We start from the raw sequence: 24,031 nt of genomic DNA, 5'->3' as shown, positions 1-24,031 counted from the left end.
TTCCTCCCTGGCCCCATTATCGGCCAAGTCATTAGGCCTGATCATTTTGGTAGCTCCAGATTGGCCTCACAGACTGTGGTACGCAGATCTTATGCGTCTGCATCAGGGTCACGGCCTGCGATTCCATGCACATCCAGACAGTCTTACCCAGGGTCTGGTCAGCATGGAGGATCCAAATTGCTTTGCTCTTAATACCGTATCTACTGTACCTACCCACCTCACAAACGTCATCCTTAAAATAAAAGCTTGAAATTAGGACTCATCAATGCAAGATCCATTAAAAGCAACCATCACCTTTTAAAAGACACCATCCTCCATCAGGGTTTATACATCCTCTTTATCACTGAAACTTGGCTTACTAAAGGTGAAGAAGCATACTTCTCCTACTGTTGTCCTCCTAACTACGACTACATCTCGAATCACCGCCATAATCGTAAAGGTGGCGGCCTAGCCGTCATATTTCAAAATTACCTCATTAATCTAAGCGACCACTCCATCGGAAATGTCCCCATTGAATATCTCCACCTTAAGCTCAATTCAAGTTTCAACCTTAATTTTTTATTACTTTATGTCCCTCCACCAGTAGGACAAAACAAAATAGCTTTGCTCCAAGATCTTTTATTTGATTTCTGTTCCTCTACCCCACTCCCTCTGATCTTAGGTGACTTTAATGTTCATTTTGACGATCTTTTTAATTCCAATACCTCGGACATATTAGACATCTTAAATCCCCTTAACCTACAAACAATTATTGTAGGCCCAACCCACCTGGCCAACCACACTCTAGACATGATCTTTTCCCCCAAATTCCAATTCTTCTCGCACTCTGCTCCAGTAATTTCACCAGTACCTTGGTCCGATCATTACTTCATATCTTTCAATCTTCATTTCCTCAATCCAATTACATTTCAAATTCCCTCAGAAGCTAAGCTTACTTCATATAGAGATTTTACCAAATTAGACACTATAGACATTTTGCCCTTCTTCGACCCATCAACCGCAACTGCCACATTTAATTCAATAGATGATCAACTATCAACATGGAACTCTTCCCTTACAATCTCTTTTGGACAGTAAAGCTCCATTAATCTCTAAAATTCTATCGCCATGTAAACTAACTAATCCCTGGTTAGTTAGCTCCACTTTATGAAGAAACAGCTTCGCGCTTTAGAAAGAAAATGGCGCCATACAAAATCCCATAGAAACCTCCAAAATTATAGAGAAAAGGCATCCTTTTATAAAACCAAAATTAACCTGGCAAAAAATAAGTATTACTCAGATAAAATTAAAAAAGCAAAAAACCCATCTACCCTATATAACATCCTAAAATCCATTACCCCAAAGAGTACTGGAAGTAATACACTCCAGAAATCCACCTTAAACGCACAGGATTTAGCCGATGCATTCAACCAGAAAATCAAAACTATTCGAAGTACATTTTATAATAACTCAGCTAGCAGCCCAGCGAGTAATTACCAAACCAAATTTATCCCGACAGCAAAATGCTCTAATTTCAAAATTCCCTCCCTAAAAGACACTGAAGCTCTCTTTCAACAAATTAACCTAAAAAATTCTCGATCGGAGATCATCCCACCATTTTACCTAAAAAAATTCTTCTGTTGCTTTGGGCCCTTTATTCATTCTATCATCTCAAAAAGCTTACTCACTGCATCAGTTCCTTCCCTCTGGAAAACCGCTATCATCACTCCGATAACTTAAAGACTACAAAACTAACACAGATGACCCTACAAACTACCGCCCAGTTGCCAATATATCCTTTTTGGCCAAACTAACAGAAAAACTGATATTTAATCAGGTTTCTGATTTCATCGAATCAACCAATACTTTGCATCCCAACCAAACAGGTTTTCGTAAATTTCATAACACCGAATATTCACTGACAGGTTTAATAACCAAGATTCATTATTTTTTAGATCACCATAAATCTGTTGCTTTGTTTTCATTGGACATATCCGCAGCATTCGACATAATAGACCACGATTTACTCATTAATCGGCTAGAATCGATAGGTATTAGAGATCAAGTGCTTAACTGGTTTACCTCATATCTCTCTAACCGCACTTCCCTAGTTAAGTTTAATAACGAATATTCCAATGCTTATTCGTCATCTTTTGGGATTCTCCAAGGATCTATTCTGTCACCCCTTCTGTTTAATATTTTTCTTTCTCCATTACTAAGCCTCTGCCAGTCAATTGGTTTCACTTCTTTCTCCTATGCGGATGACATTCAACTTATTCACCCTCTCGATCCAGTAAATAACAATGATATTCAGTCTATAAATAAAAAACTCGAAATAATGCAAAACTGGCTTAACTCAAGTTTCAAGTTTCAAGTTTCAAGTTTACCTTTATTTGATGAATCGCTTATCAAGATATCTAAGCGATGTACAGTTAAAAAACCATCAGAGTGTGGTAATACAATTTAGGTTACAAGGTCACTTAAAAGACAGACATACATTTAATTTACTAAATTCATTTTTAGGACAAACGAAGATTGACAAACAAGAAAGGGTGGGAAGGGAGGGGAGAAATTACAATCTTATTATTTGTTAGAGTTTGACATCAAAGGATAAAAACAAATTAGGTAATAATGGGTTAAGAGAAAAAAGAAAGAAGAATACAGAAATCTAGAAGGGCAGTGTTTTATAGGTCAAAAGCGTCCTGGAATAAATATGTTTTCAAGTTTTTCTTAAATACTACAAGGTCGGTTTCATTTTTAATAAAATTTGGGAGGGCATTCCATAGTGTGGGAGCTTTTACTGAAAAAATGTCATTGCGTCTAGTACCTATGATTCTTAGCGATGGGACTGAAAGCAAATTAGATGAAGAAGATCTTAGCGAACGAGCAGAATTATGTGGGACAATCATTTTTGAGATAAATTGAGGTTCATTGGTGCTTAATGTTTTATAGACTAAAAATAATATTTTAAAGGTAATTCGATGGGTTATGGGCAGCCAGTGTAATTTAATTAGTAAAGGTGAAACGTGGTCAAATTTCTTTGCATTAAATATTAATTTAACTGCTGTATTTTGGATAATTTGGAGACGTCTATTTTCTTTTTGGGTTATGTTAATAAGAAGCGCGTTACAATAGTCCAGTTTAGAAATGATGAGAGAGTGAATTAAGATATTAAGAGATTTAGTTTCCAAGAAAGTAGAGATCGAGCGTAGAAGCCGTAATCTGTAAAAACAGGTTTTAACTATTGCGCTGATATGGTCATGAAAGGATAAATCAACATCGATTATTACACCGAGGATTTTCAATTTGGATACTGATTCTAATGGAATATTGTCAAGTTTGAATGGTATTTTTTGGAGTATGTCTCCCTTCCAAGTAAAAAGCATGGTTTTTGTTTTTTGAGTGTTTAAAGCTAATTTGTTATTGTTTAACCATGTTTTCATTTTTTCTAATTTGTTAGTAATCGTATTTATTTCTTCAATGTTTTCTGGGTTAAGAGGATGCAGTAGTTGAATATCGTCTGCATATGAAAAGGTTGTAAATCCTAATGACTGAGACATGGTGATAAATGGGGATAAGAAGATATTAAATAGCAGAGGGGATAATATAGATCCTTGTGGAACACCAGAAGATAAGGAAAAATTATCGGAGTAGGACTCATTAAATTTAACTCTCATGGTTCGGTTTGAAAGGAAGGATGTTAGCCATTGTAAGATTTGGCCGTCAATCCCTAATGATTGCAGACGGTAGAGAAGAATTTCGTGGTCTATGGTGTCGAATGCTGCAGATAAGTCCAAGGAAAAGAGTGCTACGGATTTGTGATGGTCCAGAAAGTAGTGAATATTTGTAACAAGGCCAATCATGGAATATTCGGTGTTATGATATTTTCGAAAACCTGTTTGGTTGGGGTGTAATGCGTTAGTGGATTCGATGAATTCTGAAAGCTGTTCGAAAACTAGTTTTTCCGTCAATTTCATTAGAAATGGTAGATTTGATATGGGACGGTAGTTCGATGGGTCATCTAGACTAGATTTAAAGTCCTTAACAATTGGTGAAACAGTAGAGGATTTAAGTACTGGGTACAGTTGCAGTAGAAAAACTTTTTAGTATAAGTGATAGGATAAATGGACCAAAATTAGAAAAAAATTTTTTTAAGTAAAATGGAGGGATTAATTCCATAGGAGAACCTTTTAGGTTAATTGACTTAAGATGTCTTTCTATATCGTTTATGGTTGGAGTTCTGAAATTTAAGCATTTGGATGTTGGAATGAGATTTTCTGTAGATAAGTTTTCACAATTAGCAAAGGATGATATGTTAGTCGAGAATGTTTGTCTTATTTTCAATATCTTTTGGCAGAAATGGTCTGCAAGTTCTTGTGATGTTAGTATTGATTTTTGCATTGATGTTTTTTTATTTCTTTGTTCCGGATTAACAGATTTTAGAATGTTAAAGAGGACAGAAGAATTTTTGGCCTTTTGAATTTTATTATTATAGTAAGACTTTTTTTCTTGATTGATTTCGCTTTTATAATACAGAGAGGTGTCCCTAAATTTTTGAAGATTGAAAGAAGTTTTGGCAGAACGCCATTTCCTTTCTGCAGCCCGAAGTTGTTTTTTTATTAAAGATAGCTTTTTAGAGTACCATGGATTTTTTATTTTTCTATTGACTATTGTTTTCGTTATTATTGGTGTTTTGATATTTAATATAGATTCTAGCTTAGAGTTCCAATAATGGAGTTGATCTTCAATAGTTTCAAATGATGGAATAGTGATAGAGGGACTGAATATAGAAGATATGTCAGAGCTTTCTAAATGGGAAAAATCCCTATATGAGGCTATTTTAGTTTGAAAAGAGTGGTTTAATGATTTTTGATTGGGGAAATAAAGATTTAAAGAGATTAAGTAATGATCAGACCAAGGGATGGCAAGAATATTCGGAATCGAGTGGGATAAGGATTGAGAAGCAGGGATAAGGATCATATCTAATGTGTGTTTGGCTTGATGAGTGGGTTCATGTATCAGTATTTGCAAGTCAAGGTCTTTGAACAAATTGATGGTTTCCACGGTTTGAGGGTTATTATAATTGTCAAAATGGATATTAAAGTCGCCCAGAATGGTTGGACAGTTAGCTGTTGAACAAAAATCAAAGAGTAGATTATGAAGTAGAGATAGTTTTGCATAGTCAATTGGAGGGGGGATATATAGTAAAAGAAAGTCAGTGTTGTTTATAGAGTTTGCTTTGAAGTGAAGATATTCAATAGTGGAATTGATAACTGATTGGTCCTGAAGTTTAATTAGGTTTTTAAGAAAGATTATGGCTAGCCCCCCGCCTTTGCGTTTATGGCGATGGTTCCAAACAAAATCGTAATTGGGGGGACAGCAGAAGGAAAGATATGCTTCTTCCCCTTCAGATAACCATGTTTCAGTTATGCAAAGAATGTGAAAGTTTTGTTGAAGAATAATATCTTTAATGAGGTGATGTTTCGTTTTAAGTGATCTTGTATTGATTAAACCTAATTTTAATTTTAGAGAGTTGATATGGATGAATGGTTGAACTAATGGAATAGATTGTGGTGTTATGTCAGTTGAGTGAGGTAAGTGGGTGGGAATGGATAGGAGAGAACAAGGGATTGATCTGAAGGGTTTATGAAAGACAGGTCTATGATTTAGTTGCGTTTGAATTTTTTGAAGATCCATATTTATACCTGTGTTTGTGTGACTGGGAAACTTTAGAATGTATGAAGAGAGGAGATAACAGAAGAAAAAAATCGAAGCTGTGTAAGTGATACGAGTGAAAGTAGTAAGTAGCCTTCTTGAAGAAAAGCTCAGGAGATAGTTATCGGCGGCGTCCTCAGGCGGCGGCCGAAGGAGCGAACAAAGGAGCAGGTCCTGCTCCTTTAGTGCGCTCCTTCGGCGCGCGCCTTTGGCGCGCGCCTTTGCGGCGTGCGCCGCAAAGGGTCCTGTAAAATAGCACATGCGCTGACCTGATTGGGGGAGGAGTCCGGCGAGCCGCCGCTTCGCGGCGGCAGAGGTGACCAGAGAGCACAAACTACAAAGAACAAATTAAAACAATGAATAAAAGGCTTTAAAACAATAAAACAGGTAAAACAGCTAGTCTTTAGTGCAGCCAAGGGGTGAAGTGGTTAGCAGTGAGCAAACAAATTAGCATTAAACATAAAAAAAACAAAATCCATGATCTTCACTTGGAAAAAAGACATAGGCTTGAAGACCCCATTTGTCCTTAATAACATCCCACTTGAGTCTGTTTCTACCTTAAAAATTCTTGGGGTCACAATTGATGACAAACTACTGTTTCACGAACACATCAATTATATTGTCAAAACCTGTTTCTATAAACTACGTTTAATCTGGTCAATCACCAAATTTCTTGAGCCCAAATCAATCAACATTTTGGTTCACTCGCTGATTTTATCGAAAATGGACTACTGTAACTCACTACTTCTTAACATCTCTCAAAAAGAAAAAAGAAGACTTCAAATCATCCAAAATACAGCTCTTAAATTAATCCACAATGACAAGAAATATGACCATGTCACACCACTCTTGATCAATTCCCACTGGCTTCCTATCAGTCACTGCATCTTCTTTAAAGTCATGCTGTTAATATATAAAACCCTAACCTATAACGAACCACAATTTATAGCCAGAATGTTAATACCACATAATACCACTTGACCACTCAGATCATCCTCCCAAAATCTTTTATCAATACCTTCCTTGAAAATAATAGGCACGAGAAGATCCGACATGTTCTCCGTGATGGGTCCGTGAATGGTGGAACTCAATACCACAATATATTAAAAATGAAAAAGATCTTACTTCCTTTAAAAAATCTTTAAAAACTAATCTTTTTAAAGATGCCTTTAACACTTAAATTTTAGACTCGCTTAATAATAACAGATTTTTAACTCTCCCGTCCCCCTTTGTTCTTTTCCTTTTTTTGTTCTCTCTTCTAAATGAAAAAGTTGTAACTTTCCCCCTCTCTCCTCCCAATTCAAGTTTGTCTTGTCATCAAATATCTGTCATTTGGTTTGTCTTTTTGTAACTCTACTCTCTTTTTATAATTATGTACATCACTTAGCAAACGATTAAGCGATACATCAAATGTCAATAAACTTGAACTTGAACTCTTACGGCACGGCTATTGAGTGTGCAAAGGTTATTTTAAAGCAGTCATTGCTACTCTGCTCAAGTCTATGAAGGTGACTGCTGTGTCTGCCTACGCTAAGGCTTGGAAGACTTTCCAACATTGGTGTGACCAGGAGAAGGTAGAACCTTATACTGTTCTGATTTTGGTGGTTCTTGCCTTCCTCCAAGTGGGTCTGGATAAAGGCCTTATCATGGCATCCCTTCAGGTTCAAGTGGCTGGGATCTCTTGTATCAGAGCCCGGGATCATTCTTCCTCGCTTTGCTCTCATCCTGACGTCACCAGATTTCTGAAGAGTACTCTTCATATTAGACTTCCTATTAAGCCACCCTTCTTGGGACCTGAACTTGGTTCTGTCTGGCCTCACCAAGGCTCCTTTTGAGCCTCTGAGAGATACTTCCCTCTTGGACTTGATGCTCAAGACTGTGTTTCTGATTCCCATTACTTCCGCGAGACATGTCTCGGAACTCCAGGCTCTTTCTTGTTGAGAGCCTTTCTTGAGGATACTGGGATTTCCTTGCGTACGATTCCCTCTTTTATTTTTGCCGCAGGTAGTTTCAGCTTTCCATGTTAATCAGGAGGTGTGTTTACCTGTTTTTCAGCCTTCTGGCTCAAAGTTGCAGGATCACATCTTGAACATTGGACGTGTGCAGGGTTCTTCTGCATTATCTGGAGGTTGCTAACAAGTTTCGTCTCTCTGACCATCTCTTTGTGCTGACTCATTCTTCTAAGACCACTATTTCCAGATTAATCCGATCAAAGACGCAAGATCACATTTTGAACATTGGATGCGCGCAGGGTTCTGTGTTATCTGGAGGTTGCTAACGAGTTTTGTCTCTCTGACCATCTCTTTGTGCTGACTCATTCTTCTAAGACCACTATTTCCAGATGGATCCAAAAGGCCATTTCATCAGCCTATCTTCTTTCTGGGAAAGTCTCCCATTTCTGTTAATGTGCATTCTACCAGAAGTGTGGCTTCTTCGTGGGCCGAAGCTACAGTAGTTTTTCTGGAGGAGATTGCAGGGCAGAGATGTGGTCCACTTTGCACATGTTTGCTAAATTTTACAGAGTGGATGTGGTGGCAAGACAAGACTCTGCCTTTGGGTCCTCGGTCTTGAGGGCCAGCGCAGTCAGTTTGCCCTAGCTCGGTCTAGAGGGCCAGTGCAGTCAGTCCGCCCTAGCTCTTTGGGACTGCTTTTGTATGTCCCACTTGTATAGAATGTTTCACCTATTGCACTGGAAAAAGAGATTATGTTCTTTCCTTGATAATATTTTTCCAGTAGATAGGTGAGACATTCTAGACTCACTCTCTGTCCTTCCTGCATCTGCCTACTGTCTTATTTTTTAATACTTTTCCAAGTTGTTTCTGGATGCCAGTCAGCCCTTTGGGGTTTCGAAGAATTGTATATATATCTTCATGTGCATTTGGGGGTCTTTCTTGAGCTCCTTTGATGCTTTTACTGCCTGTTTCAATGTGAGTTTACCTGTTGAGCTAAACAGTTGTTTTGGGGAATTTTCCCTTTACTGTCTCTACTTCATGTTTCCTGTGGGAGCTCTCAGTGCTTGGGCACTAACTGTAGGTGATGCTATAGCTCCCAATGAAGTACAGGAGAGTCACAGCAAAAATCTGGAGTGGATTCCTTCTGCACGTAGCACGCAGCCATTGGGATATAACCCACTTGTCTAGGATGTCTCACCTATCCACTGGAAAAGATATTATCAAGGTAAGAACATAATCTTTTTATAAGGTTCTGTATAAATGCAAATATAATATTTATAAAATATTGTTTTGTATTGTAAATATCTTTATGTACTATATGTTTTATTTTATATAGGATACTGAAACTTCCAAGCGGTACCTAACAAAAGCAGAGACAGAGTTAGAAGAAACAAAAGAAGAAAATCAGACTCTGAACATCTTATTAGATCAGCTCCAGGAAGACAAAAGCAGACTTAGTGCACAGGTTTTAAAGCTTGAAAGAGCAGGTATTCAAAATTTCTGTGTCAGATATGTACAATTTGGAGGCAGGCAATTACAAACTCATTAGTTCAACTTCAGTAGTAGTCAACACTATGAAATCAATGTGAAAGTGAAAGATTTTGTAGCACCTTGAATCAAGTAGATACCAAATACCAGGAAACATGATTCATAAAAGAAAGATCTTGCCAGACCAACTTGATTGAGCCCTTTAATGAAGTGACAAAGGTAATGAATCAGGGAGGTATAGTATATCTTTCAGACCTGGGTGTAAGTCTTTTGATACTTTTCCATACAGATAACTAGTACATAAATTGCATGGTATTGAAGAAGGGCTGAAAGTTATAAATTGGCTGAGGAATACTTAAGCAACAAAAAACTCTGAAAGAAATTATAAATTGAATCTATACTGTAGAGCAGGGGTGTCAAAGTCCCTCCTCGAGGGCCACAATCCTGTTGGATTCCCCAATGAATATGCATGAGATCTATTTGCATGCACTGCTTTCATTTTATGCTAATAGATCTCATGCATATTCATTGGGGAAATCCTGGAAACCCAACTGGATTGTGGCCCTCGAGGCCCGACTTTGACATCTGTGCTGTAGAGTGTAAAGTGACTAGTAGAGTAGAGCAGAGCTCACTGCTTTGACCAGTTCTTCTCACTATCTTTCTTAGTGACACTGCAGAAGGAATTGAAGAAAAATATACAGTATGGGGCTCATAATCGAAACAGAAATATGTCTAAGAACCGGCCAAAATCGGCACTTGGACGATCAGTAACATAAGTCGTCCAAGTATCGATAATCGAACCGAATTTTAGACGTATTTAAAAACGACTTAAGACTTCACAGTGCTGGTGAATGACCAGAGCTTTTCAGGAGTAGTGTCAACGGCGGGATTTGGGCGGGACGTGAGCCATCCTAGACTTAGTCGTACTGCATGTATAACCAAAAGTTTTACAACACTGCCTAGATGGAACTTGGATGTTGTGACTTAGGCCATCTAAAACCAGGCCTAAGTCCACAGAAGGTATCCAAAGTGACCAGATAAACACTGCAGACACAAAGTACAGACCCCCACACACTCCCCCACCACAACCCTCATAAAAATCGTAATAACAACTTTACATATCTTCTTCCAGAACATCAGCACCTGGCATAGGAAAGCCTAGTAGAGCTGCACAGAGTGGCTTAAGTAGTCTTAGGCGTGGGTTAATGAACCATGGAGAGGAGGACCCAGGCCCCTAAGCCACTCTAATCACTGCGTTCATGATGAAAAATGTGCACCCCTCAAAAAAAAAACCCAAATCTTGCAGCCATAAGGGCTATTGGGGTGGTAGATAGGTGGGTCAAGTAGGTTCGGGGGGGGGGGGCTCACCATGGTCTATAAGGGAGCTGTAGTGAAATGTTTATGTGGCATCCTTTTTGTGAAGTTCACAGCAGTGCCCTTTAAGGTACCCCACTACTCTGGTGCCATATCTGGGTGTCCAGCCCATCACTTTTCTGGCCCCTCCCAAGCCCGAAAGGTCTTTTTCTAGGCATTTGTGACTTGGACAAATTTTTGGATGAAAATGGGGTATAAAGATGGACGACTTAGTGGTCTGGATGATCAAATGGCAGGACGTAGAGTTGAACGATTTTCGGAAAAAAATGGACCTTTTCCCGTGTCCAACTTTGGGCAACTTAGGCCCAAAATGGACTTAGAGACGTTTCTTTTGATTATGCCCCTCCATGTGTTTGCAGATTATACAAATATCTGTAACACAGCAGGTACTCGGAAAGAGTGAAAAAAGAGAGCATTTTTCCCATGCAATAGTGATTATATGCTGAACCATAGGGTTATCCATCTATGCTTGTGAGCATACTGCAAAGATGTCAATCATAGCTTTTCAACTCCTACTCCTTTTCCTTGGTCTCTGCTGCCCCCATCAGTTCTTCTGCAGGCAAGCATAAAGGTGTTTCTCTGATCTGCTAATTATTGTTTTGCGGTGTTTTTGTCACTTTTTTCAGCTTGTTTGCAGATTTTTTGTGCAACTTTATGGGACTGCTTTGGAGAGGAGCAGATGTTTAACCCCCCACCCCCACCCCTTTTACGAAACCATATCGCAGTTTTTAGTGCCAGCCGTAGGGCTAAAAGCTCTGATGCTCATAGGAATTCTATGAACGTCGGAGCTGTTACAGCTACAGCCGGTGCTAAAATCGTGTTACGTTTTTGTAAAAGGTGGGGTAAGTCTGCAGCTGACAGGTGTATCCTTCAGGGACCTATATAGCCAGCCTACTGAGGATTTGTGGAGCTCAGAGTTCCGAGGCCTCAGCAATTGCTTCCTTGACTTGATCAGGAACTGGAGTTCAGGCCTGCCCCCATTTTTTTCTGCATTGGTCACAGTTTTTTTTTGGGGGGAAGGATCAATCTAACTAAGGTCTGACTGGCAGCTTCAAGATCTCAGCATGGCAACTGACCAGCAGCTTGAGGTAGAGAACCCCTGCAGATCCATCTACATTTTAAAGGAGCTGATGCAAGCTACAGCACCTTTTTCCCCAGCACATGGTCTGTGAGTACAGGCTGTGACAGCCTATGGAGAAAATCGAGGGGTGGGGGGGGGGGGGGTTTAACTGTTTCTGCAGTTAGGTTTTTGGTCCTACTCCTCTAAAATCCTATTTTTTTATTTTTGTGATCAGTGTATTGAAGCAGTTTTTTTTTGTGCCAATTTTATTTGAAGTTCTCCAACTTCTTCAAAACACCTTGTTTGCCTCAAAACTGATAGTGATGGAGTCCTCAGACCCTAATACCCTATATCATGCCTTATTTGCACTGGATGGGCAGCTGAAGAGCGCCCTTGCACCATGTCACATGGAATGGAGAGGCAGGAACTTCAGACATAGCCCATCCACAGTCCCCTAGAACTAGAGAAAGGCAAATGGTCCCATCATGGGGAATGAAACATCTTCTGGAGCCCTGGGACAGTGTCCCTGTGCACCATATGGACATAAAAGCTTTGCAACCCAAGAAAAGGCATTTGCTCCACCCTAAGGAGCATGGAGAGTTACCCACTCAGGCCCTTACCCCAGAGGTAATTAATCTCCTATGGCAGTCTTATGCAAAAGGCAGAACTCTACCTGTTAGGCCACCTGGTGAGCGGACCAGTGCCAGGCCCCTCTGGATACTCAAAGTGCTTCTTTTCTGAGAACGTAAGCTATTCTGGACTCAGATGATCCCTCAGATAGGGACTTGGAGGATGAAGGATCAGATTTAATCCCTTTATTGTCCCAAAGTGAGGCTTCCCTGGTGGGAGAGGCAGCCTCTCATATGGAAGACCAGGAGGCAATATTGGACATAGACCAGGGAAAGGATTGATCCATTTGCCGACTCTTTAAGTCTTCTCCATTGCTCGAGATCATTACAGAGTCCTTTCGAAAACTGTAGACCCTCCGCAAACCCTGTCCGCTCAGTATTCTCTCCTGCTCAGTGTTCTCTCCTGAGCAGGGTCTGGGCTCAGCCCACTTCCTTTCCATTGGGTCCGTCCTGTTATCACCTCCATATCTCTGAGCACTTCTAATTCACTATCAGTTGTATAATTTTGTTCAATTTGAACTTTATCTTATAGAGTGTTCTTGTTTGACGTTCAACACTGCTTTTTGATCACTCTACTCTCACCATTTTGAGAGATTTTTTGCCCTATTTGTTCACTTCCTTTCCATGGCACCTGGAAATGAGGATCTAGTCAGGGAGCCCTAGGAGACCCCTGAAGGTGCCTTTGCTATGCCTAAGGTGGATTCCCTGGTAGCCTAAGTGACCAAACACTTCCCTTCCAAGTGAATATGGTCCTTAGGTGGCAGTTTGGCTGCATCATGGCCTCCTTCTTGGCATGCACTTGTCATTCCAGTCTATGAAATCAGGGCCTGGTGGAGACTGAGCCCCTGCCACAGCTTATGCTAGCTGGAGTAGACTACATAGTGTATGCACTCTATGATATAATTAGTCAAGTTTCAAGTTTATTAGGTTTTGATAGACCTCCTATCTAAAAAACAAAAAAAATCTAGGCGGTGTACAGTAAAATGTTTAAAACAGTACAAGTGAACATATTAAATACATAGAAAGACTTTTTACAGAAGCAATAAGGAAAGAGGGGGAGAAATACACAGGAACAAAAAGGGAAGGGGGAAAAATACAATCTATGGAAATGAAAGCTGGGGAGAAGACAAGAACAAGAATACTGCAAATCAAAGTCCTGCTGAGTCCTAACAACCATAAACATCTTTATTTTAATTTTTTTAATAAACAAAATTTTTATTATAAAAGTACAAAGAAAATTCACAATCAAATACCGCTATAGTTGCGCGGGGACAGAAATCCTGCCCGTCCACACCCATTCCTGTGAGGAGTCTCCTCCGTCCCCGCCCAACCCCGCGAGGAATCTTTTCTGTCTCTGCCTGTCCCCCCACAAAAGTTACCTGTCCCCATAAAAAGCAGCAATTATTTCTGACAGTTTTTTTTAACCAACAATAAAATACAATATAAACAAATAACAGTGAACATAAGAATTTCCGCTGCTGGGTCAGACCAGTGGTCCATCGTGCCAAGCAGTCTGCTCACGTGGCGGCCCCTAGGTCAAAGACCAGTACTCTAAAGGAGTTCAGCTTCACCTGCGTATGTTCCGGTTCAGCAGGAACTTGTCTAATTTTGTCTTGAATCACTGGAGAGTGTTTTCCCATACAACAGACTCCGGAAGAGCATTCCAGTTTTTCACTACTCTCTGGGTGAAGAAGAACTTCCTTACATTTGTATGGAATCTATCCCCTTTTAATTTTATAGAGTGCCCTCTCGTTCTCCTTACCTTGGAGAGGGTGAACAACGTCTTTATCTACTAAGTCTATTCCCTTCAGTATCTTGAATGTTTCGATCATGTCCCTTCTCAGTCTCCTCTTTCAAAGGGAGAAGAGGCCCAGCTTCTCTAATCTCTCACTGTACGGCAACTCCTCTAGCCCCGTAGCCATTTTAGTCGCCCTTCTCTGGACCATTTCGAGTAGTACCGTGTTCTTCATGTACAGCGACCAATGCTGGACTTTAGCAAAGCATTCGATAGCGTACCACACCGCAGGTTGCTGAGCAAGATGAGTTCTATGGGATTAGGAGACACATTGACGAAATGGGTTGGGAACTGGCTTGGAGGTAGGCTTCAAAGGGTAGTGGTGAACGGCACCCCTCCGAAATGACGGAGGTGATCAGTGGAGTGCCACAGGGCTCGGTCTTGGGCCCGATCTTATTCAACATCTTTATAAGGGACTTGGCAGAAGGGCTTCGAGGGAAAATAACTTTATTCGCCGATGACGCCAAACTAAGTAATGTAGTGGGCAAATGCACAACGGACGAAGATTCAACGCCCGACAACATGATACACGACCTACTCCTACTGGAGCGCTGGTCTAGGACCTGGCAACTCAGCTTCAATGCCAAAAAATGCAAAGTTATGCACCTGGGCAGCCAAAATCCATGCAAGATCTATACCCTTAATGGCGTGATCCTAGCAAGAACGGTAGCAGAACGAGACTTAGGGGTGATCGTCGGTGAGGACATGAAGGCTGCCAATCAAGTGGAGCAAGCTTCATCCAAGGCAAGACAAATCATAGGTTGCATACGCAGGGGTTTCGTCAGCCGTAAGACGAAAGTCATTATGCCATTGTATAGATCCATGGTGAGACCCCACTTGGAATACTGTGTACAATTCTGGAGGCTGCATTATTGCAAGGATGTGCTGAGACTGGAGTTGGTTTAGAGAATGGCCATCCAGATGGTCTCGGGACTCAAGGATCTCCCGTACGAGGAACGGCTAGACAAATTGCGGCTGTACTCGCTCGAGGAGCGCAGAGAGAGGGGGGACATGATCGAGACGTTCAAGTATCTCATGGGCCGCATCGAGGCTGAGGAAGATATCTTCTTTTTCAGGGGTCCCATGACAACAAGAGGGCATCCATGGAAAATCAGAGGCGGGAAACTACGAGGTGACACCAGGAAATTCTTTTTCACTGAAAGGGTGGTTGATCGCTGGAATAGTCTTCCACTGCAGGTGATTGAGGCCAGTAGCGTGCCTGATTTTAAGGCCAAATGGGATCGACACATGGGATCTATTCGCAGGGCAAAGGTAGGGGAGGGACAGTAGGGTGGTCAGACTTGATGGGCCGTGGCCCTTATCTGCCGTCTATTTCTATGTTTCTATGTTTACTCCAGGTGAGGGTGTACCATGGCCTGGTACAGCAGTACCAGTACCTTCTCTGATCTGTTTGTGATCCCCTTCTTAATCATTCCTAGCATTCTGTTTGCACAGCGGATGGCTTCATTGACTTGTCAACCAGTACTCTCAAGTCTCTTTTCTGGGGGGGGGTCTCTCCGAGAACTGCACCAGACATCCTGAGTGGAAAGAGAAAAAGAAGTAGAAGCAGTTGTGCAGATGTTGCAGAGTGGAATGGATTGTGAGTCTTCGAAAGAGACACCTTGTTCCGACACAGTTCCTGGAATATCTGGGGGTCTTATTCAACATGGCAGAAGGCTGAGTCTTTCTTCCAAAAGCATGCAAACAGAAGCTATGTGGTCAGATTACAGATCTGTTGTTCAAGCCAGATCCTACTACATGGCATTACCTTCAAATCCTTGGGTCAATGATGGCCATGATAGAGGTGGTGCTCTGGGTGAAGGTGCATTGTCTTACTTGGTTGCCTCAGAGAGACTCCCCTGGAAAGTGCCAGCAAGAAGCAGCACAAGCTGGTGGCTCCACCCACAGTCTCTGGTGAAGGGAATCCTGTTCTGGATCAATTCCTGGATCATCTTATCAATGAATGCCAGCTTGTTTGGCTAGGGTGGCTCATTGCAATGGTTACCTAATACACGGACAATGGACTCCATCTCAGTGGAAGTTGTCTATCAACAGGATGGAACTGCGAGCCATTCTTCTGGCACTGCACTTACTGACAATGACACTACAGTAGCCTATGTCAACAGGCAGGAGGCACCAAGAGCATTGGACTCTGGCAGGAGGCAAAAGCATTGTTCTTTTGGGAAGAAACACATCTGCGGGCGATCTTTGCAGCGCCCATGGCTGGGGTAGACAATATTCAAGTGGATTATCTCAGCAGACAGACATTAGACTCAGGAAAGTGGTGTTTGTCCCTTAGAGCATTTCAGGCAATTGTGAGACGATGGGGTCATCCAAAGTTCGACCTCACGGTGACTGCATAGAACAAAAAAGTGACTCAGTTCTTCAGCTGCAGATGCAAACCCGAACATGCAGGGCTAGATGCCCTGGTTCAACCTGGCTACTGTTCTTGTTCCCCCCTCTGGCCCATGATAGGCTAGGTGATCCACCAAATAGCAAATCACTAGGGATAGTAGTTTTTGTAGCACCAGATTGACCCAGGTGCTCGTGGTACTCAGATCTCATACGAATACAAGGTCTCAGACTCCAAGTTTATCCAGACTTGCTCTCACAAGGGCCGATTGCCAAAAGGGTACTCGGAAGTAGTTATTGCTACTCTTATTAGAGCCTTAAAGCCAAATAGGGCACTGGACTTTGACCTAAGGGCCACCACGTGAGCGGACTGCTGGGCACGATGAACCACTTGTCTGACCCAGCAGTGGTAAATCTTATGTTCTTATGGTGCAGCAGAGAAAATTTAGAGCTCGGTCAGTGCTTCCAAAGGTACTAGCATTCCTTCAAAAGGGCCTTGACAAGGGATTGACAGTGGCGTCTCTTAAAATTCAAGTAGCGGGGCTCGCATACTTCTGGGACCAAATGAAGAAAGATTTGCTAGTGGCCCTTCTGGACATAGTCAGGTTCTTGAAGGGAGCACTGAGACTATGGCTGTTTATTCAAAACCTGTTTCCATCCTAGAATCTTTCTCAGAAGGACTCAATAGGGCTCCGTATGAGCCCTTACAGGAAGCCTCCCTCATGGATCTCTTGGTCAAAGTAGTCTTCCTAGTGACAATTATATCTGCTAGGGGAGTCTCAGAATTGCAGGCACTGTCATGTAGAAAGCCATTCCTGAGGATCACAGAAGAGTGAGTGACCTTGCATATGGTTCCCTCCTTCTTACCGAAAGTCGTTTCAGTGTTTCATGTCAACCATGCCAGCATTTCACCCCACAGGGTCTAAGAAGAAAGACAATGCCTTAGGTTTTGGATGTCAGGAGAGGTCTATTGCATTACCTGGAGCTGACTAATGAGTTTTGTCTTTCAGATCTTCTTTTCATGTTAACCAATCAGGTGAGATAAGGCAGACCCCCTTTCAAGGCCACCATCTGTAGATGGATTCGGGGCATAGTAAGCACTGCAGCCATTGGGCCATTTTGGACTCTGGATCATCCATGGTATTCCTGGACATTGACTCCTTAGTTACCAGGCCTTTCCAGGCTCTCCACTGTCCTTGTTGCAGACTTGGACATCTGATCTCCAGGCATCCCTGCCAGTACCATTGTGGCTCCTGCTGAGCCCATTTATTCTTTATTCCACAGTCCATAGTAGTCCTTGGGCTACTGGCTGTCACTTCCTGAATTCCCTCCACCATTGGAGAGTCTTGGATGAACACCTCCTTTGGCATCAGGCACGCTTGACCTTAGAACACTTAACCACCTGGGTCTATATACTGGGATTTTGGGTTAAAGCAATGGTTGATTACATCAGAGTCCTTTCCCCAACTAGTTTTAGTTTTCTCTTGGTTCTTTTATGCAGAGGTTGAGGGTTTCACTTTTCTCAGAGGGCATCTCCTGCCCCTCTTATTAGTTTTTGGTCTTTGAGGCTACAGTAACTATTGTACTAGGTGATTTACATCTTCTGCAGTATGCCTGCAAGCATAGATGGAGCAGTAGATAGAGATGGTGTGGTTCATACCATCCCTATCTACTGGAAAATATATTCTCAAGGTAAGAATCTAATCTCTTTTTGTGAAATGTTGCCTATGTGCGAAGACCACATAAGCACCTCTATGTCTTTGTAAAATACCAGCTCAAATCCTGCAGAAATACTGGCTAGGTTGAAGCAATTGACATTTATTTGTGCTGGGAGAAGATGTAAATGTTAGCATGTAAAGTACACAGGTATTTGATAAAATACAGCATGCAAATTGTAACCTTGCCCTCACCAAACTCAAACTTCTCCTCTGAATATGCCTACTTTAAAGTTGCATGCAAGTATGCGCTTAATTGCATATCATCAGATTGTAAGCTTTCTAGAGAGAGAGAAATACCTTCTATAACTGAATGTGACTTATCATAATGACGAGTCATGAGCTAAATCCAAAATTTAGCCTGTGGTAGACAGGTACCACACAGGTTAATAAATCCCTCGAAGCAAAAAAGAAGAAAAATGCAGCATTGATGCTCTTGATGCAATGATTTATTGTAGTCAATGAGTGTATAACACTAAGTGAAGCTTATGATGTACAATAACACCCAAATGGAGGAAAGAAGACCTCAAAGAACCCCAGGCGTCCAGTCATTGGAAATATACCAATTAGGGGTTTAAGGGTACTATCGCTGGTCAAAAACCGTTTGAATTAATCAATTTTTTTTAATTATTTTTTAATATTTATATTAAATATTGTGTTTTTTATATTTTAAATTCAAACTCATTAATCAATATCAATTTTCTCCCATACTCAAGTATTGAACAGAGAGCAAGCAACCAGATTTATGATCGATCCATTTGCAACGCTGTATACGGCATACTAAACTTGGTGTAAATCAAGCACTTATCTTCCAGTCCCAAAGGAGGCCAAATCCGTTTCACGCTAACTGGCTTCTTCAGGGAAGTGCTAGAATATAATGGTTGCTGATACCAGCTAATGGATTGCTACTCGATCCTATGTTACACGGTCGCCTCTTACTTTCTCTCCTGTGTCGGGTCTGTATTTTTCAAAGTTAATGGGGATACTGTTTATTGCATAAACACCTGCAAATTTCTGTGCTACAATAAATCATTGCATCAAGAACATCAATTCCACGGTTTTTCTTCTGTTTTGCTTCTTGTTGCACCAATCTACTGCAGAACAGTGGGCTTTTTCTTTTGTTTGTTAATAAATCCCTCAGAAATGTGTAGTAGTTTTTCCTGTGCTAAATGTGCAATTTTTTACTCGCTTTAGTAAATAGGTCTCGTAGACTTTAAGCTCTCTTGGAAAGGCAAATACATCTTGTATCTGCATATAACTCACCTTAAGCTTGGATTTGAAAAGAAGAGCAAATCTAAATCCAAACCCAAATGCGTATAGACTCTGTCTTGCACTAAGAACACAGAAGCAGGATGGTCTATTATATAGCTTACACATGTGCATTTATTTAGTCCTTTCATTCACTTACAACTTGTTGCCATACATAGCACTAAACACTGCAGATTCCCTGGGCAACTTTAGAGAAATAAGCTGTGGCGGGTGTGCCAAGAGAGGAATGGAGGTCTATACAAGACAGGAGGAGGGAGCATATTCAGACAGACAGTGAAGTGTGGCCTGGGGATTGACTGGAGACATTTGGAAGGTAATTAAAAAAACACCTGTAATGATTTTTCATATAGGTTATTCCTACTTTATATAGGGAACTTATATCCCTTCATAAAATTACCCTTTAATAAGCACTCACACAAAGTTTTACCTGCTGTGAGGCACATACAACTTTCCCATACTTACATACTTATGCACATAGTTTATGAAATATGTATCCTTAGCAGTATACGAGGTCTGTTCAAAATGTTTCAGGACATTTTGAATTGCACGTCAATGGAAAATTCTTTTGAGACGTGATGGGTGGTGTTGAGTATCTTGAAACCTCCTTTTTTCCATTTATTGATATCTGTTTTCGCCTCCGAGCGACAGCAGTTTTTGTGAAAGTGTGTTTTCGTGATTGGCTATTTTTCATCATGTGCGACCTCAATGATCAGTGCTACAGCGTTTTAAATTGGGTAAGACTACTACAGAAACTTATGAAATGTTTAAAGTGGTTTATGGGGGGAGCGTGTCATGAGGTGTGGAAGATGTTTTAAATGGTTATTCATGCTTCAAAAGTGTTCATGAATCAGTGGAAGACGATTCGTGAGGTGGAGGACCATCAATGTAAACTGATGATGATCATGTTGATCAAGCGAGAGTTCTTGCACACACTAATCAGCGATTAACTGTTAGATTAACTGCAACATCTCCATTGGTTCATGCCACAACATTCTAACAGAGAAGTTTGGGATGTCTCACATTGCGACCGATGACAGATCACCAGAAGAACAACCACAAAAAATGCGATGACAGTTCTTCCCCAGCCACATTACGCTCCTGACTTGGCTCCTGCTGACTTCTTCTTGTTTCCTAAACTTAAATCCATGCTGAAAGGAAAGCAATTCAACACCATTGAAGACATAAAGCAAAATTTGACACAGCAACTTTTGGCAATTCCTGAAGATTCGTTTAAGGACTGTTTCCAGAAGTGGAAATGACATTGGGAAAAGTGTATACATAGGGAAGGGGAGTACAATCCCTCATACTGAGTCAACTCGATTATTGTAATATCACCTACTTGGCACTCTCCTAGAAGAACATGCGGCAATTGCAACTAGTACAAAATGCAGCGGTTAGGTTACTTTGTGGCTGAAGAAGTTTGATCACGTGACACCTTCCTACCGACTTCTGCACTGGCTGCCGATGGAGGCATGTGTGAAATTCAAGTTTGGTTGTTTTTGCTTCAAGATACTTTACGGCTTTTCTCCTTCACAAACAGCAGATTCAGGAGAACCTCACATCTGAACTTTGTTTTTCCACTGGTTAGAGGTTGTAAATTTAAAAGTCATCACCATCTTATCTCGCATCAAGCAGCATTATAGGGTAAAGACCTGGAACAACTGCTCGTGCCTACTACTTATAGGGAATTCAGGAAACGCCTAAAAACACATCTGTTCCTGAAGTACTTAAGTAACTGATCTATACAATCTTAGTCCTCAACAAATGATCTTTAGAACTGTTATTCACTAACTCTGAACTTTGTTTATTCCACTCGATCTGTAATACCTTATAATCATTGTAAACCGCATAGAACTTCACAGTCCTGCGGTATATAAACTGTTATTATTATTATTGTTGTTGTTGTTATTATTATTACTTGGAAGGGGATGCAATGGAATAAGTTGTAAGATTGTTTAATACATTTTTATAAAATCTGTCGTGGAACTTTCTGAACAGACCTCATAGTCTAAAATGAAATAATGGGACAGAATGGATGGACAAATTGGTCTTTGCTCTGAGGTAAGAGCAAAGGCATTTCCAGGGGTATATTTTGGGTAGAGCAGGAGCAAAGTTGCAATGTATGCTTGTGTTGTTTTTTAAAAAAATATCAGTATATGGTTAAGTACAGGCACACATTTACATTTCCCTTGGAATCGGTGTAAATGAATGTATCAGCTTTTGCACACTACTGTGGGAGCTTATTTAATGGAGTAACTTAGATGTCTCTTTATCAAAAGAGAAAAACATTTCAGAAGTGGCACAATGTGCCAGATAGACCTTTTTTCATGGGAAAACGTCCATGTTGTAATTTTTGAAACCCAGATTTGAGACAGTAATCTCCGCTGGACCCAGAATTTGGACATTTTCTTGGATAATGGACAAAAAGATCTAGTGTAAAAATTGAGACTTTTTATATGGATCTGTTTGAATCGTGACTGATTCACAAAAAGATGCCCTAACTGACTAGCCGACTACTGGAAGGATTTAAGGCTGTGTCGCAAACTTTTTCAAGCCTTGGTAAACTAAACTTGGGCCAGGTCTGCAGGGACTTTGAGCATACGCAGATGTCAGTGCAACGAGATGCATAGGTGTGATGTCGTCCTGTTGATGTCTTTGCATGCACGGAGCCCTCCAGATGGGACCTTTAGCTTGTTAACTCTGAAATTACTACACCAGTAGGGGGTGGGGAGAGCGAGGAGGAGGAGAGGTGCCGGCACTGGCTGACTGCCTACAGGACGTGCCTCTCGGGGCACACCTTGAATCTCACTGCCGCACACTAGTGTGCCATGGCACACAGTTTGTGATACACTGGATTATCCCAGGACAAGCAGGCAGGTATTCTCACATATGGGTGACGTCATCGACGGAGCCCGGATGCAGACACCTCACAAGCAGACTTGCTTGAAGAAACTCGAAGTTTCTAGTCGCCCACACCGTGCATGCGCGAGTGCCTTCCCGCCCAGCACAGGGCGCGTCTCCTCATCAATCCGTTCATTTTCCGGAACAGGCCTCTCGGCAGGTGGTACGGTTTCAGACGCGGATCCATCCTTGCCGGCTTTTTTCCAGACCATGTTAGAGAAGCAGTTTATTCAGTTCCTTACTAACATGGGACCTAAACTGCTTCCTCTTATCCAGCCTGGGCATTCAGCAGACTCCCGTGAGGTCGAGCCGCTTCCTTTGCCCCAGTCTGAACTTACACATTCTTTGCAGGGAGCAGAGTCTCAGCGAGTGTCTGGTCTGCCATCCAAGCACGAAAAGCAAGGAGCAGATTCTTTGCGAGTGCCTCGACGAGAATCCTCACATTCTAAACAAAGAGCAGAGTCTTTAAGAGTGCATCGAGGTTCCCCCACCAAGCCTCTGGAGCTTCGATCTACAGCCTCTAGTCTTATTCATACATCGGCATCGGCAGCCTATGTCTCCGAGGCGAAATCTCCTCGATCCTCGAGATCTGATTCCAGACACAGTTCTCACTGACATTCGAGGCCTTCATTGAGGCATCCTTCCAGGAATCGTTCCTCAAAGCCTCGATCTACTCCAACCTCGACCAAACCACCGACTCCTCGTTTGAGGTCTCCGATGCCGGACCTCGAGGATGTTCCTATCTCGATCGTCCAAGTCACCAGGTTCCTTTGATGCCTTTTTTCTTGCCGAAGCTTCTTCTTCGACACAGGCTGCCTCGATGTCCTCGAGTCCTTTTCGAAGCAAAGCATTGGCAGATCAGCTATCTTTCTCGTCTTTCCTGCGACAGATAGCTGTAGACTTGGATAATCAATTGGATACTGGCTCCAAGAATTCTAAGGAGTATCTAGAAGTCATGCATCTTCCTCAACCTCCGGCAGAGTGTCTTAAACTTCCACTTCATAAGCTTTTGAATCAGACTTTTGGTCGATGCATGGAAACACCTTTTTCCATACCAGCTGTTCCAGGAAAATTGGACTCTAGGTATAAAACTGTGCATCGCAAAGGGGTTTGACAACTCGCAGTTATCTCCTCCAATCATCTTATGATGCCTTCGAGTTGTCTACCCGAGTGGCTGCTTGCTCTGTAGCTATGCGTTGTCTTGCCTGGCTTCGTACCATTGACATTTTATTTATTCATTTATTCATTCAATTTTCTATACCGTTCTCCCAGGGGAGCTCAGAACGGTTTACATGCATTTATTCAGGTACTCAAGCAGTTTTCCCTCTCTGTCCAGGCAGGCTCACAATCTATCTAGCATACCTGGGGCAACGGGGGGATTAAGTAACTTGCCCAGAGTCACAAGGAGCAGCGTGGGTTTGAACCCACAACCCCAGGGTGCGGAGGCTGTTGCTTTAACCACTGCGCCACACTCTCCCTCTAATCTTCAAGACCGCTTAGCTAACATTCCTTGTGAGGGCAACAATCTCTTTGATGAATCCATCTAGGCAGCCACCAAGAAATTATCTGACCATGAAAAATCTTTTGTTTCTATAGTCAGACCTAAATCAAAGCCAGCTCCTGCCAAGCCTGCATGCCCTGCTCTTATCTATCAAAGGCGTTTTTCTCTAAAGCCAGCTCCTTATACTCGCCCTCCTCTGAAAAAACAACAACTTCAGAAGCAACAGAAACCCCAACCTACTGCTACACCTAAGGCTTCTCAGCCTTTTTGACTGTTTACAACAGAACATAAACTCCACCGT

At 41.6% G+C, this 24,031-nt stretch overlaps 1 protein-coding gene across 1 annotated transcript in view; it reads left to right on the top strand.

Annotated features, from left to right (window-relative positions):
- The window catches only part of TSGA10 (testis specific 10), a 418,936-nt gene that overhangs the window by 32,741 nt on the left and 362,164 nt on the right, over window positions 1-24,031 (top strand). The window contains 1 exon segment of the mRNA XM_033947421.1: window positions 8,983-9,133. Coding sequence (XP_033803312.1) covers window positions 8,983-9,133 — 151 coding nt within the window.

This window comes from Geotrypetes seraphini, chromosome 6 (genome assembly GCF_902459505.1).
Source record: "Geotrypetes seraphini chromosome 6, aGeoSer1.1, whole genome shotgun sequence".
Taxonomy (NCBI): Eukaryota; Metazoa; Chordata; class Amphibia; order Gymnophiona; family Dermophiidae; genus Geotrypetes; species Geotrypetes seraphini.
The sequence above is the reverse complement of the archived record's forward strand: the minus strand, read 5'-3'. Positions and strand labels throughout refer to the sequence as shown.